We start from the raw sequence: 15,950 nt of genomic DNA, 5'->3' as shown, positions 1-15,950 counted from the left end.
TGTCCTTGTGAAGAAGCACCCAAACCCAAGGCATTGTGTGTTTAATAGTAAAATATTAAATTAAATGAAGCAATCAATATGATACTGTCCATCTCCACTCCTCCCATATATTTAACAGAACCTCAAGCTGCTGGGAATACTTATTTATTTGGTCTATTAACACCAAGATCTGCAAAAACAACAACTTCTAAATACAAGGTAAGAAAACTTGAACATTAACATTCTTCTTCAATTTTGTGTAAGCTCTGCAATATGGAAAATATACAAACTTCAAACAGCTGCAAAAATAGTGTCTTTGGGAGAAAATAGAGTTTCTACATCGATACAAGAAAAATAGGCATTTTTCTAATCTAGCCCAGCCCTGGGATGGGTGGAGGGTTTGGAGCCCCCACTGTCACCAGGAGCACTAGCTCCCCCTCTTCTTCCACCACACACCTGGGAGCTGGGCTGCTGCTTAAGACAATCTTTAGTCAGGGTGAGGGTGAGATGAAATGCCACTTGGGAAAACACTTGGTTCCCCGCACTGCCAGCAGCTGAATTGGTCAAGTGTGATGGCCCTTTCGGGCCGCTTTGGTCAGTCTCCAAGAGAAGGAGGCATGAGGATGGGGACCTATCTTCTGCTCTTCTGTGTCTCTAGAGATGGAGTAGGAAGAAATCTGTGACATCCCCTCTCCCTCAGTCACAGCGAGCCTACTCTCTGCCCATAAGAGCCTCCTGTAAGTCACTGGCCTCACCCCCTGGGGTGAAGGACTCCAGATTGAGTGAGCTTCCACCAAATGAGGGAAGTGGCAGGTACACAGGTGTTGAGTTGTGAGTTGCCCAGCTGCTAATGGAGAAAAGCAAGTCCCATCCCCCTCAGAGGCTCAAATCCATCAGAAAGAGGACTCAAGGCTTTGACAGGACAAAAGTGCTCGAAGGTTGAGAGGGAAGGGCCTTCCCATCCCTCAACTCAGGGAGCTAAAGAAGGGCCTGCCACCAAGGCACTGGTCTCTGCAGTAGAGTATGTGTATGTATGGAGCGGGTCTCCTCAGACTACCAAGGAGCTCTGGAATAACACAGACTCTTCTGACGGTGGGTTGTGCTGCCACGGCTCAAATGGCAGTGGGGAGGCCTTGGAAGCCTCTGGATCCTTCCGAGGTGGTGCCCTGGGGCTGGCAGGAGGAAGAGGAGATCCTGGATTCGAGGGGCAGTTGCGGAAAATGAAGCCCATGCTGGGGAAGAGGGGCTTCATCAAACTGACAGGGCAGAAGGCTGAGCCGGTCGGATTGAAGTGGACTTTGTTCTTGTCAGGACAGGAAGTCAGAAAGGCCAGGTCAGGACCTGGAGACCTGGAGAATGAAGAAACACAGGTACACACAGAGAAACAGCCAGTGAGAAGGGGTAAGAGGTGGACTGAAACATAGGGAGTTGGGTCTCTGCTCAAACAGGTGGCAACGTGACCAAAAAATAAAGGCTATCATCTTTAGGTCCCTCAATTCTTTGTCATCATTTTTGTGCAGCACTGGGGATAGTACTGCACTTAGTACTGCACATGTACTTTGCTCGTGTTAGGCAAGTACTCTTCACGGAGCTACATCTCTAGCCTATCCACTCTTAGTATAGCTAAACAAGAAACACAAGATAGTTAGGAACAGGAGGCATAGTTATTCAACTGTGTGATTCTAGAAGAGGAAACCAAGGGATTCTTTCATTTGAAAGATGTCCTCAGGGAAATGTGTCAGGAGCAGATCATTTGCCAAAAGCAAAGATCCAAGCACAATGGCTTCCTTAAATCTGTAGTCTAAGGTATAGCTCTCAGTTTTTGCTATATTGACATTTTGAGCTGGATAATTCCTAGTTGCAGGGGTGGGATAGGAAAGTACTAGTTTGTGCATCATAGGATATTTAACAGCATTTCTGATCTTTACCTGCTAGATGTGGGTAGTACCAGAATGCCCAGGCTGTGACAACTAACAATGTCTCTTGAGTTAGAGGTGGAGCTCAGTGGTGGAGCTTGCTTACCTGCATGTGTTTCTACCTCCAGTACCATTATTATTGTCTCCTGGAGGCAAAAATGTCTCCCACTGAAACCTACTGGCTTAAAGAATCTAATTTTTTAACACATTTGAAAGATGTGATTGTGAAATATTTTGCCGGGAAGGAAACTACCATCAGAATGGCAGTTAGACCTTCTCAGAAGACCTGGGTTCTAACCCACCATGTGATCTGGGCCATATCTATGTAACCTTTACTGTGGGAGGAATGGTCTCTGCTCTTCTGATTACTGGGGGGGAAATGGAAGGATGAAAGGAAGTGAGGAATCCTGATGATAAACTAGAAGAGCACATACGCCTGGAGGGAAAGAGCCCTGAGGAATTGCTGGCTGTGAAGCTTCTGGTGAGAAGACAAATGAGTGAGGAAGATGGTGAACCCTTGTCACTAATGCTCATTATTCAAGTATAGGCACAGAAAAATACACTCAGTATACAGATTGACACATCAACTTTCATTTGAATCCTAGCAATCTCATCATTTCAAGTACCAGGAAAAAAGTAAGGTGTTATGTACAGCATGAGAAGTGGTGACAAGCAGTGACAGACTCATGTGCTGGGGTGTGAGCAAAGGCCAGAGGGCGCAGACACCCTGCAAGCTATCCTGACAGTAAACTATTTAAAAGACTCCCACTTTGGCTAGGCACTGGTGGCTCACGCCTGTAATCCTAGCTATTTAGGAAGCTGAAATCTGAGGATCACAGTTTGAAGCCTGCCCAAGGCAGCAAAGTCCACAAGACTCTTATCTCCAACTAACCACCAGAAAACTAGAAGTGGCACCGTGGCAGAATGCTAGTCTTGAGCAAAAGAGCTTAGGGACAGAACCCAGGCCCCTGAGTTCAAGCCCACAACTGAAAAAAGAAAAAAAAAATCCTGCTTTATGGAGGGGCGGGGAATGGACAGGAGCAGAAATGTTCTTGGTGTATGATTGACCAAGAGAACACAGAGCAATACTCAGAGAACACTAATGAAACCAGCAGGCCCCTAAGTAGCTTGACCACTTCCCTGGGAAATCCAGGTGTTCTTAAGAGAGGGCAGCGGCTATAAGGAGGAATATGTAGTAAAAGAATTGCTACATACAAGAACTTCCCAACAGGTAAAGTGCAGAGATCCTGGGAGCCACAGACTTTCAAACCCAGATTATGTTACCGGAGGACCTAGTGGTCCTACATGTGGACCACAAAGGTGCATGGTATTGCTTTATTTATTTACTTTGCCAGTCCTGGGTCTTAAACTCAGGACCTGAGCACTATCCTTGAGCTCTTTTTGCTCAAGGCTAGCACTCTACTACTTGAGCCTCAGCGCCACTTCCGGCTTTTTCTGTGTATGTGGTACTGAGGAATCAAACCTAGGGCTTTGTGCATGCTAGGCAAGTGTTCTACCACTAGGCCAAACTCCAGGCCCCGTGGTATTACTTTAATAAAGACCACTCCTGGCATGAATAATCAGGACAAGCAACATCCTAATTTCTGCCAGCATTTACAACGTGGACTGAGAGAAAGCACAAAAATCCCAGTCTGTTTGAGCTACAGGGGCTGGTGTCTTCCCTGACGGCAAGGATGCCAGGCAGCAAGGATAGTACTATGAAGACCTACTGGCAGTGGTTTTCTCCAGAAGTCCTACCTCCACGGGTTGTACTCTCTCTCATTTGAGATACAAATGGTGTTCTCAATGCCCCAAACACTCCCACAACATGACTAAACTTTCAGACTACCATCAAAACCACAACTTCCAGTGTGGATCTGCCCAGGCCAATACAGAGCTGCAGGAGAAAATGAAAGAGTTCTTGAGCTTGCTGAGGGAGACAGTGTGGGCCTGGGAAGGTTGCTCTCAGCTCTCTGCTAAGGGGAGGGAACTGGAAAGAGATCAAGCAGAATGGCTTCTCAACTACCCAGTCAGGTTTAGGAATATTCCTTAGTCCCTACTTGTAAGGACTGGAAATTTCTGTCTGGGAGTTCACTCTCTCTCTCTCTCTCTCTCTCTCTCTCTCTCTCTCTCTCTCTCTCTCTCTCTCTCTTTCTCTCTCTCTCTCTCTCTCTCTCTCATTATGGTCTAGCAAGCCCTCATTCCTTCCCCCAGGGATGGGGGTAAAGAATAGAAGAAACAAAGGGCTTAGGTTTCAGATAGCTTTCTTCCCCAGCTCCTGCTGCGCTTGTGGTTGCCATGTGGGCAGAGAACAGGTTTCTATGGAGATAATGATAAGCAAAGATTTAAGTGCTCAGAGTAGGTAATGTCAACAAGTTTGATCATGGAAAAAATGGTAATACTCATAATCTGATGTTGACAACACCTCTAGACAGGAGAGACACCAGACTGGAGAAAGACTTGTCAGGTGGGATGACATGGGGCTGGCCCTCCATCCCTCCCACACCTCCATTTGATGTACTCACGTGGCCTCTTCAAACACACGCACTCTCTCACAGCCTTCTGGGGGCTCCCGCTTAAAGACGTAGCTGTGATTGGGCCGAGGGGAGGCAGCAAAGGCAAGGACTGGAGACGGGCTGCCATCTTCAAGGAAGGTTGGGTGGCCCAGAGAGGAGGCTGTAGAGAGGAGAGCAAGGCTGAGTCCAGTGAAAAGGAAGGAAAGGCCTCTGCTTTTCTCAGTAAGGCCCTGGGTGCAAAGGGGCAAAGCAGCTCTGCTAATCTGGTTAGTTTCTTTTATAGTCTACCTCTAAAAATCCCAATTAGTAGCCAGGAGCCAGTGGCATACGCCTATAATCCTAGCTACTCAGGAGGGTGAGATCTGAGGATCGGAGTTGAAAGCCAGCTTGGACAGAAAAGCCCATGAGACTCTTTTTTTTGTTTTGTTTTGTTTTGTTGGCCAGTCCTGGGCTTGGACTCAGGGCCTGAGCACTGTCCCTGGCTTCTTTTTGCTCAAGGCTAGCACTCTGCCCCTTGAGCCACAGCGCCACTTCTGGCCGTTTTCTATATATTTGGTGCTGGGGAATCGAACCCAGGGCTTCATGTATATGAGGCAAGCACTCTTGTCACTAGGCCATATTCCCAGCCCCCCATGAGACTCTTGTCTCAAATAAACTGCTCAGAAAAAGCTGGAAGTAGCACTGTGGATCAAATGGTAGAACACAAGCCTTGAGCACAAAGAGGCTTAGGAACACCACCAAAGCCTTGAGTTCAAGTCCTAGACCTAGCCAAAAAAAAAAAAAAAAAGGCAAGAAAACAAACAAAAACAGTCCAGGGAGCTGCATGCTTGTGGTTCATACCTATAATTCTAGTTACTCAGGTGGCTGAGATCTGAGGATTAGGGTTAGAAGCCAGTCCAGATAGGAAAATCCGTGAGATTCTTATCTCCGATTAACCACCAGAAAACTGGAAGTAGAGCTGTGGCACAAATTGGTAGAGTACTAGCCTTGAGCAGAAAAGCTCAGGAAGAGTGCTCAGGCCCTGAGTTCAAGTCCCATGACTATCATAAAAGAAAGAAAAAAAAGGAGGGGAAAAAAAAAGCAAGGTCTTGGGAGTACAGCTTAATGGTAAGAATATTTGCTGAGCACATATGAAGCCCTGGGTTCCTTTCAAAGTCCATTCTCTCCAGAAAAACAAAAACTAAACAAAAAACACATTGATGGGAAGAGGCCTCATACCAATTCCAGGAGGCAGGTGGGGATTAGACCTCCAGGCCTCAAGATGTACAGGAACCCTTCCTACCTCTCTTCCCTACCTTCTGAAACTGCAATGCCCTGCCTGCCACAACACCCCAGCTTCCTTCTGGCTACAGTCAGGAAAACCTAGTCCTCCTTGCAGAGAATGCTCCTGTACCAGGTCCAAGAAGCAACCTTGATTCAACCCCACTCAGAGGATAAAATTCCTCTCACTTTCTGTACTATGAATGTACTTTGCCTAGGTTTCAAATATTGACTTTATCTCTATTTATCTCACATTTATTCCTCCTTACATTATGCTCTATTTGCTTATGTATATTGTTAGGTCATGCCCTTGGCCAGCCTATCTCGTGGGCTCACTGGGAACCTCCCATCAGACAGTGGGGACAACAGGGATCCCTGTCCCAACCTGTCTGTGAAGAACTGGGGTACAGGAGGAAGTAGAGATTTGGAGTCAGAAAGGTCAGATGTCAGCTTAGGTCAACGTGAGGGATGCTGGGTGGGCAAAAGACACATTCTCCTACTTTATATCTGCCTTGAAGCCTCTTACTAGGAAATGAGTAGAGGGGACACCTAAACAGATAGTCATAACACTGGGATGGGAGGCTTACTTTTCTGGATTCTACTGAAGATTAAGTAAAAGTATAGGTGCAGAGACTTTATAAGCCACAAAATCAGAATGTGTTATAAAGCACCATTATTTTTGGCACAATGGGCAGATGGTCTAGTTGTCTCAGATGTCACAAGGCTGGGCCTGAGGCTGCTTAGGAGGAAAGGAGAGTGAAGGGCCTCCTGCAGCCTGAAGCCAACCCCCTGCCCCCTCAGCTCCTTGGCTTACCTTTGTCACTGGGGAAGGATGCCAGCTCCTCAAGGCTAGCCTGCCCAGAAGGCTGGGGGGATGCCAGGGCCATGGAGGGAGAACTGGCAAGGTTGCCTGGCTCCAGGAGGAGGAGAGGATGATCGCAGCTGCCCCTCTGCAGAGGAGCTGGTGCCCGGTGCCCATCAGGAACTTCAAGGATCTGATGCGGAAGGAAGGGAGACAATTAGTCTAGGCCTTCTCATGTCTGCGGCACTGCAGTTAACCCCAAGGTATTCCCTGTGCCCGTCCTGTCAGCTTGTATTCATAATACACAACGACAGCAGAACACTATTTCCCTAAGACACTTCTCTCTCTGACCTTCTTCATTCTAGGGGACACACACCTGTTCTTCCCACGGTACTTTATTCTTTTCCTTCATAGCAGGCACAATCATTTGTTCATGTGTGGGGTGTGACCAATGTGTCACCTTACCAGGCTGTGAGCCTCATAAGGGCAGGGACTCTAGTGTGCTGAGCTCTGGAACAAAATACTGAGTGATAAATGCAGAGGGACATAGTAGGGGCAAGACGCCAGGACACAGTACATGCTGGGAGCCATTGCTGGACAAGCAGCAGATAGTTGTCATGGATTAAATACCTTCTGACCTTTTTTAAACACTCCACTTGGACCCCCAGCTCGTGCATGTGTTTGAATACATATGAAATTCTGCATTATCCAATTTAAAAATCAACCAGGGGGTAAATCATATGTGGACCCATGTGCCCATTAGAATTACATTACTACTGGATCCAGGGACAGTGGTTCATGCCTGTACTCTCAGCTACTGGACAGGTAGATAGAGGATTATGGTTTGAGGTCAGCTTGGGCAAAAAGCTGTGAGACTCTCACCTATTATTTTTTTTTTGAGACACTCACCTAAACAAACAAGCTGAGCATGGTGGTGTACACGTGTACTCCTAACTCTGCAAGAAGCAGAAGTAGGAGAATAGTCTAAGGCTGGCCCTATCTAAAAAGCATGAGACCCTATCTGAAAAGTCACTAAAGAGAAAGAGGCTGGGGCTGGGAATATGGCTTAGTGGTAAAGTGCTCACCTTGTATACATGAAGCCCTGGGTTCGATTCCTCCACACCACATATATAGAAAAAGCCAGAAGTGGCGTTGTGGCTCAAGTGGTAGAGTGCTACCCTTGAGCAAAAAGAAGTCAGGGAAAGTGCTCAGACCCTGAGTTCAAGCCCCAAGACTGGCAAAAAACAAAACAAACAAACAGAAAGAGGCTGGGCACATGTTTCAGTGGTAGAGCATCTTCCCTAGCAAGCACAAGCCAAATTCAATCTCTGATACATGCACACACCCACACCCACACCCACACCCACACAGAATATTAGTACTGGGCTGGGAATATGGCCTAGTGGCAAGAGTGCTTGCCTCCTACACATGAAGCTCTTGGTTCGATTCCCCAGCACCACATATATGTAAAACGGCCAGAAGGGCCACTGTGGCTCAGGTGGCAGAGTGCTAGCCTTGAGTTGGGAAGAAGCCAGGGATGGTGCTCTGGCCCTGAGTCCAAGGCCCAGGACTGGCCAAAAAAAAAAAGAATATTAGTACTGTTCAACTGAGCTAGGCACTGCAGCTCATGCCTGAAATCCTAGCTATTCAAGAAGGCTGAGATCTGAAGATAAAGGTTTGAAGTCAGCCTGGGCAGGAAAGTCCATGATACCCTAATCTCCCACTAACTAGAAAAAAGCCAGAAGTGGGGCTGTGGTTCAAGTGGTAGAACACCAGCTTTGAGCAAAAAAGCTAAGGAACAGCACTTGGGCTCTGAGTTCTAGCCCCAGTATTCACACACACACACACACACACACACACACACACACACACACACACATACACACATACACAAAAGAAAAAACACAAAAAAACACACTGCTCAACTGGCATTCCTCAATTGTACTGTGTCAGTATGAAAATGTGCCTGAGACTGCAGAGAAAGAAGCATGTAATTCTGCCCCGGAGGGGGCAGAGAGAAGGCTTCCATGGCAACTGTGCATGAAGGAGAGATATGTGTCACCAGGAGAGATGGCATGAGCCCATTGGTATACTCTGGGCCACACTCACTCTCAGCAGCTCCTCTTCACCCTGCTCCTTCACAAACACCTCCTCTAGCTCTTGGTTGAGTCCTTCCAGGCTCTTGTGCAGACAGGGGCTAAGTCGCAGGACAGGGGATCCTGAGGAGAAGCTAGGAGAGGACATCTGAGGAGAGGCAAATGAAAGAATCACATGAAATGAAAGAATCAGTTCTGACCAGGGGATGATGGGCATGTGCCCATGGGCATGACCTAATGACAGCTACAGATTGCAATAGATCCACCCCAGTGGAGTTTTCTCTAGAAACTAGAGCTTTCAGAGGTCTAGAATGTACTTTTACGGTCATTGCCTCATTTGAACAGGGACAGGGATGGGGCAGAGATATTCAGAAGAGCAAGAAGACCAGGCAAGTCCATATTTGGACCTAAAACCTCATCTGGCTACCCATTTGGCCACAAAAGCATACAATATGGAAGGGCTCAGTGTTGTAACAGCAGAGAGAATTCTGATCAGCAGAGGTGCCTGCACTGGAGGGCAGCAGAAGGGAGCCAGTAAGGTCAACACATACTCTCACTGCTCCCCGCACAGTGTGGTCCCCTTGGATGGGAGAACCCCGTTCCTTCTCCTTCCCACTTCGGCTCAGCTTCGTCCTCTGCAATTGTTGCTTCAATTTGGTGATCTGGCAGTGGAGAGACAAAGACAAAATACAGAGGAGAAAGGAGGTGAATCAGAGCAGAAGACAGGGGGTCCTTGCTCTCAGGTATACCTCCCTCTCCCCCCCACCGACCAGTGAAGACACATAAAAAGAACATGGAAGTTAATCCTCCATCTCAGAAGAGACCAGTAGTATTAAAACTTATGAAGATCAGAGACTCAGACAAGCTGGATAACTAGACCACTTGATTTTTCTTTTTTGTTGTTGTTTTTTTGTCCAGTCCTGGGGCTTGGACTCAGAGCCTGAGCACTGTCCCTGGCTTCTTTTTGCTCAAGGCTAGCACTCTGCCGCTTGAGCCACAGCGCCACTTCTGGCTATTTTCTGTATATGTGGTGCTGGGGAATCGAACCCAGGGCCTCATGTATATGAGGCAGGCACTCTTGCCACTAGGCCATATCCCCAGCCCCACTTGATTTTTCTTGACGTACCACATATTCCCTAGATGGATCTGTCTCTATCCAAGTAAAAATACTGGAATGCTGGAAACATTTTGTCTGTCACAGATTACAAAGAAGTGGAATACTATTCTGCTAAGAGCAAAAGAAATTAGTGTTTGTGAATGCCAAGAGCACGTCATTCCTTAAAGGACATTCTTGATTATCTCAAAGGCCCTGAGTTCAGGAAAGATGGAAATATATTTTCCCTTCTTATGGTAGACCATACCATGAAAGGACAAGTTCTCTAGAGGAATACCACATTTTGTCCTGATCCTGTAACAATTACAGAGCATCATTAACAATTTCAAATATTATCACTGTCTCATTTGTAATTCTGAACCTTCCTGCTGTCCACTGGCAAATGCTCAGGGATGCAGAATTACATAAATGGGAGCAAAAATGAAATTCAGAAATTAGATCTGCTGCCCATAACTGCAAACTTTGTGATAATAGCCAAGAAGAAAGTACTTTTATAATTGCCATTGTGGCTCACTCATTCCTTGACTCTATCTTTAATGTGAACAACTTGCTTGCTTACCCTGACACTGAAAATGTTAAATATTTATAAATTTCATGTTATCCTTAAACCTTCAGTGCATTCACTTTATATTTTCTCACTGTTCTCAGAAACAAGGAGGGAAGACAATTTCCTTTTCTGTAGGAGTTGAGGATAAGTGCTGGCAAGTAGACCCATTTAATAGCTGGCTACCTTGTAACATGCTACTTTGGGAGTCCTGGAATCCCAGCCTATATTTATTTTTTTCTACTCAACCTCAATATCTTGATCCATTCTGAGGCAGCAGGAAGACCAAGGACAAAGTGTTTAAGAACACAGGATTACTATTGTCTTCTATTAAAAATAATGCTGGGGGGCTGGGAATGTGGCTCAGAGGTAGAGTGCTTGCCTAGCATGCATGAAGCCCTGGGACTGGAACAAAATAATAATAATAATACTGCTGGTGCCAGGTGCCAGCGGCTCAAGTCTATAATCCTAGCTATCCAAGAGGCTGAAATCTGAGGATCACAGTTCAAAGCCAGCACAGGCAGAAGAGTTCCCATGAGACTCGGAGACCCACTCAAAAATTGGAAATGGAGCTGTCGCTCAAAGTGGTAGAGTGCTAGCTTTGAGCAAAAGAGCTCAGGGACAGTGCTCAGGCCCTGAATTCAAGCCTCACAACTGACAGGAAAAAAAATGCTGGGAGCCAGTGTCTCACACCTGTCATCCTACCTACTCAGGAGACTGAGATCTGAGGATCATGGTTCAAAGTCAGCCAGGGCAGGAAAGTCCATGAGACTCTTATCTCCACTAAAACTACAAAAAACAAACCAGAAGTGGAGCTTGGCTCAAGTGGTAAAGCACTAGCCTTGAACAAAAGAAGCTTAGTGACAGTGCTGAGGTCCTGAGTTCAAACCCCAGGACCAGGCCAAAAAAAAAGTAAGTGAGGTTGGGGGCTCTTGATTCACAAGAAATTGTTTCCTGCTTCCTTTAGTCTTTGAACTCCTTATCTGGATCCAACCTTAACGTGACAATGCAACAGAACTATGAGCTCAGCCCTTCAGGAAGCAGGAGGCTTTGGGCTCCTAAACCAAGGTTATTGGGAGGCTGGGAGTCAGTGCAAAAGGGCACTGACCCTCCTCAGAATGAGCCTGGGTGAAGGCAAGGGAGGTGAGAAATGTGGTTTCCCTCTGGGGCAGAGACAGTGAGTGGTGCCAGGGACATAGAAGAGGCAGCTGTCCTGACCAGAGAGTCAAGAGGGTAGTTACCTCTTTTCGATGGTCTGTGCTGCCCCAGGATGCTGAGCGTTTGTGGGCGGAGGAGCTGACCTGCTCACATTCCAGCTCTTGCCAGGACAGGGGTGTCTGCAGGGGAGAGAGGGAGAGAGGGAGAGAGAGAGAGAGAGAGAGAGAGAAAGAGAGAGAGCGTGCTTTGCAACAAGCCCAGGAAGCAGAAATGCTTTCCTGTGTCAAGGCTGTGGCCTGTGAAGTCCTCTTGCACCTGCTCATCAACCTGCTGAACACACCCTTCTGCAGTACGCCTTCCAAGCAGAACCACCCCGTCTACATCCTCCAGGAAGCCTTTCTGATAGCCTAATAGAACTGCCCTCCTCTTTTCTTATGGCTTTATGGCTTTCATATAGGTTTTATGAAGTCCCACTTCCCACTTAGTCCAGATGTTCCCCAAGGGTGGCCCAATTACTGTCTCTCCTCTATCAACCAGGCTGCGAAAGAGCATGGAACAGGGAACTCTACATCTTTCTCTTCCACTCTGCGTAGCACAGGCCTAGATGCCTGAAAGTCCAAGGAAAACAAGACAGGAGGCTCCTGCCTAGCACAGTGCCTCAAATTTCACCTTTTTCTACATACAGTATAAGTGTAAGAGCCTCAAAGTCCTCCTGAATGAGCAGGGAAGGGAAATTGTTAGAAAGGAGGGAGGAGAAGTCTGCCCTCAGTTCTGAATTCTGATGCTTTAGCCTATCATCACCACTCCTTATCCTCATTCTCCTTTTTCTCCTCCCACTAACTCTCCCTTCTTCTCTTCCTCCGCTTTCCCAGTCCCTCAAAAGAACATTCCATTTGCTACTTTCCCTCCTCTGCTGCATGAAAACAAGGGGCCCAAATGAAGTCAGGGGTGGAGGGCTCACTTTCTGAGCCCCACTACCACCACCAGGGGAGGAAGTTATTGGTTCCAAGCATGAAGTCAAAGGGCCCATATCCCTCCCTACTACCAAATCCTACTTCATTCCAAGAGGGGCCCAAGGGGCTGCTGCAGTAGGACTGTTTCCTCTTTAAGTTTTGTGCACATGCTGCCAGAAACATGAGGGCCTGGGAACCATCTCCTCCAAGAGATGTGCTGACCTCCCCAAGGGGCTGCTGCACACAGAAGGGGGGCATCAAGAAAACACAACTACTCACCACCCAACAGCTGCTGAGAGGAGCTTGTGTGGTATCTAAGCCGATTGTGCGAGCAGGCTGCCTTTGCAACAGCTGTGTGGAGAGGAGCCACTGCAGGATGAGCCCCTGGCTCTTCCTGCCTCCAGCTGTCTATGGCCAGGACCTTTATAGCCTAACTACAACACAGGCAGTGAGGGATGATGGTCCTAACTAATGTGTCCTGATGCTGGTGTCACCAGGGAGCACATCCTGAGATGCATCCCCTACTACTCTTCCTTTAGGAAAAGGACAGCCAGCATGTTCTGCAGCCTGCAATGTGGGCGCATACCCCAGAGTCCTCAGGGGACATAGGCTCTCATAGTCTCTGGAAACCAAACAGCTGGTGTTCTTTCAAAGGCTGGTCATTCTAAAGCTAAGGTCAGAGTCTCAGAAGAGGCTACTGCCTTTCATGCTGAAAGGGAGGAGAATGCCCATATCTCCCTCCAGTCACTAGGACCTGGCCAACACACAACCATCTTCACTTCCAAAGACACTAAAGCCAAACCCATAGATGGTCATCTCTCCTAGCAAAGCCCTGAGGGCCACAGAGCCAGTTATCCTGAAAAGGTGGCAGAAGCCATGGGGGAAGATAGCAAAAACAAAGTGATGATGCCATTTCCCTTCATCCAGGAAGATGCTCTTCTCCTAGATGGGCAGTGAGATAGGGGAGAAACAGCTATTGATGAGCATCTCTTCACACTCTTCGACTTCTTTGTTTCGGTATATTTGAGTGGGTGGAAGGAGACCTGTTAGCTAGCATAGGAGTTCAGAAAAGATATGAAAATCAGAGCAGCCCAGGTCATCTCCTCTATCAATCCGTGATTCTCTACCACTCTCTGGTCAGCAACATTTTCTTTTCTTTTTTTTTTTTTTTTTTTGGCCAGTCCTGGGCCTTGGACTCAGGGCCTGAGCACTGTCCCTGGCTTCTTCCCGCTCAAGGCTAGCACTCTGCCGCTTGAGCCACAGCACCGCTTCTGGCCGTTTTCTGTATATGTGGTGCTGGGGAATCGAACCTAGGGCCTCGTGTATCCGAGGCAGGCACTCTTGCCACTAGGCCATATCCCCAGCCCACTTCACACTCTTGCTGGGTGTTTTTGCTCGCAGCTGGGGCTCTACCCATTTGAGTCAAGCCTCCAGTTCTGTATTTGTTTGTTTGTTTTGTGTGGGTTTTTTTTGCTGGCTAATTAGAGATAAGAATTGATTGTCTCAAGCTGGCTTTGAACCTTGATCCTCAGATCTCAACCTCCTCAGTAGCTAAGATTACAGGCATAATCCACCAACAATCACTGTTTTGTCTCAACACCCACCTCCTACATATAGGTATTACCATCTCTCCCTTCAGCCCAGGTCCTTTGTCTTGCCTAGGCAAATCCATCTTCTCTTCTGTCTTCACCCTTGGCCTCCAAGCCTGGAGTAAAGGCTTGGAGTCTGAGATGTAATGCTCTATATCTATTCCCAGCCTTGTCAACAGAGAAGTCTGTCCTAAGTTGGCTGCCTTGTTGTTTGTTGCTCCTCAGCTCCATCTCCTCTGCCTGATGGGCTTAGGGTGTGTACAGCATTCATGTACTCAGTGAGCATCTACTGAATGTATGATGTGTGCAAGGCCTAATTCCAGGACCTAGGAACACAGCAGTGCACAGAACAATAAAAAATCCTGCTGAGGTTTGTTCTAAACAGTGCTAAATGCAAAAGCTAAAACACAACTAATAGAAGGGATAGAAAGGGCTAGAAATCCTGGGCAGTGGGAATGCAATCTGAAATGCCAGGAAGTTCTCATTGGATGAAACCAGGAAGGAGGTGAGGGAGTGAGCCAGATGAACATGTGAGGTAAGAGCCATGCAGACAGGAAACAAAGAACAAGTGGAAAGACCCTGTGGTAAGTCATGAAGCTGCCAGTGTGACAGAAGAAGAGGGAAGCTGTGGGAGAGGTCAGTAGGTAGGATAGGTTGAAAATATTAGTACTGTCACAACGGTTGGTATTTATTTTTGTGCCAGTCTTAGGACTTGAACTCAGGGCCAGAGTACTGTTCCTGAGATTTTTTTTTCCTCAAGGCTAGTGGAGCCACAGCCCCACTTCCACCTTTTTTTGACAGCTAGTTGAAGAGTCTCTTATCTTCCTGCCTCCCTGGCATCGAACCACACTCTTCAGTTCTCATCCTGCTAAGTAGTTAGGATTACAGGCATGAGCCAGCAGGATCTAGCGTGGGTGATTTTTAATTTCTCTTTTATGCTTTTCAGGATTTTGCAGTCTCTAGAGCTTAAATCCCCATAAGCAAAAAATATTGGTTCTTCTAACTATAAAATATCAAACAAAACAAAGGCAGGGGGCTGGGAGTATGGCCTAGTGGTAAAGTGCTCACCTCGTATACATGAAGCCCTGGGTTTGATTCCTCAGCACCACATATATAGAAAAAAGCCGGAAGTGGCACTGTGGCTCAAAAGGTAGAGTGCTAGCCTTGAGCAAAAAGAAGCCAGGGACAGTGCTCAGGCCTTGAGTCCATGCTCCAGGACTGGCAACAAAAACAAAACAAATTAAAACAAAAAACAAAGTCAGGAGGCAAAAACAAATGTAATTGGTATAAAATCATGGAGAAGTTTTGTTTTCTCCAATTAGTTCTGCAATTATATTCTGTTAAATCCTCCTAAGTAAATGGGGTAAAAAAGGAAAAAGAAAATGAAAAAAGGGCACTCCCCCCACCCCAAGATATCGGAAGTCTATAAATGTTACCTTATATGGCAAAGTTTTTGCAAATGTGAATCAGAATCTTCAGATGGGGGGATTACTCTGGGATTATCTGGTTGGGCCCTAAATGCCATTATATGTGTGCCTCTGCTGGAGGGACAGGCAGAGGGGAGCAGATAAAGCAGTGTGACCACAGATGAATAGACTGCAGTCATGTGGCCACAGGATACCAGGAGCCACTGGAATCTGGAAGAGGCAAGAAGCAGGCTCTCACAAGAGCAACTGGGTGTGGTGGTACATACTATAACCCCAACACTTGGGAGGCAGAGAGAGAAAGAGAGAGCATAGCAAGTCCAACCCGGATGACATAGGGAGACTACCTCAAAAAATAAAGAGGTTCTTGAGAGAGCATAGTTCTGCCAATATCTTGTTCTTGGCCCATGGAAACTGAATTTGGACTTCTGATCTAAAGAACTTTGAAGAGAATAAACTTCTGTTGTTTTAAACTAGTAAATCACAAGGAAATTTGTTAAAGCAGCCTCAGGAATATAACATAGTGAGTTAGCCTGAATTTGAAGCTGTTTACATGCTGGCAATGAGTATTATTAAAGCAAGCATGTGCATAAGTGTAG

General features: G+C 46.8%; 1 protein-coding gene across 3 annotated transcripts in view; it reads right to left on the bottom strand.

The window, feature by feature from the left end:
• Positions 1-128: 128 nt before the first annotated feature.
• The window catches only part of Fam117a (family with sequence similarity 117 member A), a 55,402-nt gene continuing 39,580 nt past the window's right edge, over positions 129-15,950 (bottom strand). For all 3 annotated transcript variants that reach the window (XM_048367255.1, XM_048367257.1, XM_048367256.1), the window contains exons 3-8: positions 11,469-11,564; positions 9,121-9,231; positions 8,583-8,717; positions 6,486-6,666; positions 4,421-4,571; positions 129-1,328 (exon numbers count right to left, since the gene is read on the bottom strand). In XM_048367255.1, the coding sequence (XP_048223212.1) occupies positions 1,028-1,328; positions 4,421-4,571; positions 6,486-6,666; positions 8,583-8,717; positions 9,121-9,231; positions 11,469-11,564 (975 nt within the window). In that variant the 3' untranslated portion in view covers positions 129-1,027. The remainder of the gene's footprint in view (positions 1,329-4,420; positions 4,572-6,485; positions 6,667-8,582; positions 8,718-9,120; positions 9,232-11,468; positions 11,565-15,950) is intronic.

Source organism: Perognathus longimembris, chromosome 17 (genome assembly GCF_023159225.1).
Source record: "Perognathus longimembris pacificus isolate PPM17 chromosome 17, ASM2315922v1, whole genome shotgun sequence".
Taxonomy (NCBI): domain Eukaryota; kingdom Metazoa; phylum Chordata; class Mammalia; order Rodentia; family Heteromyidae; genus Perognathus; species Perognathus longimembris.
The sequence above is the reverse complement of the archived record's forward strand: the minus strand, read 5'-3'. Positions and strand labels throughout refer to the sequence as shown.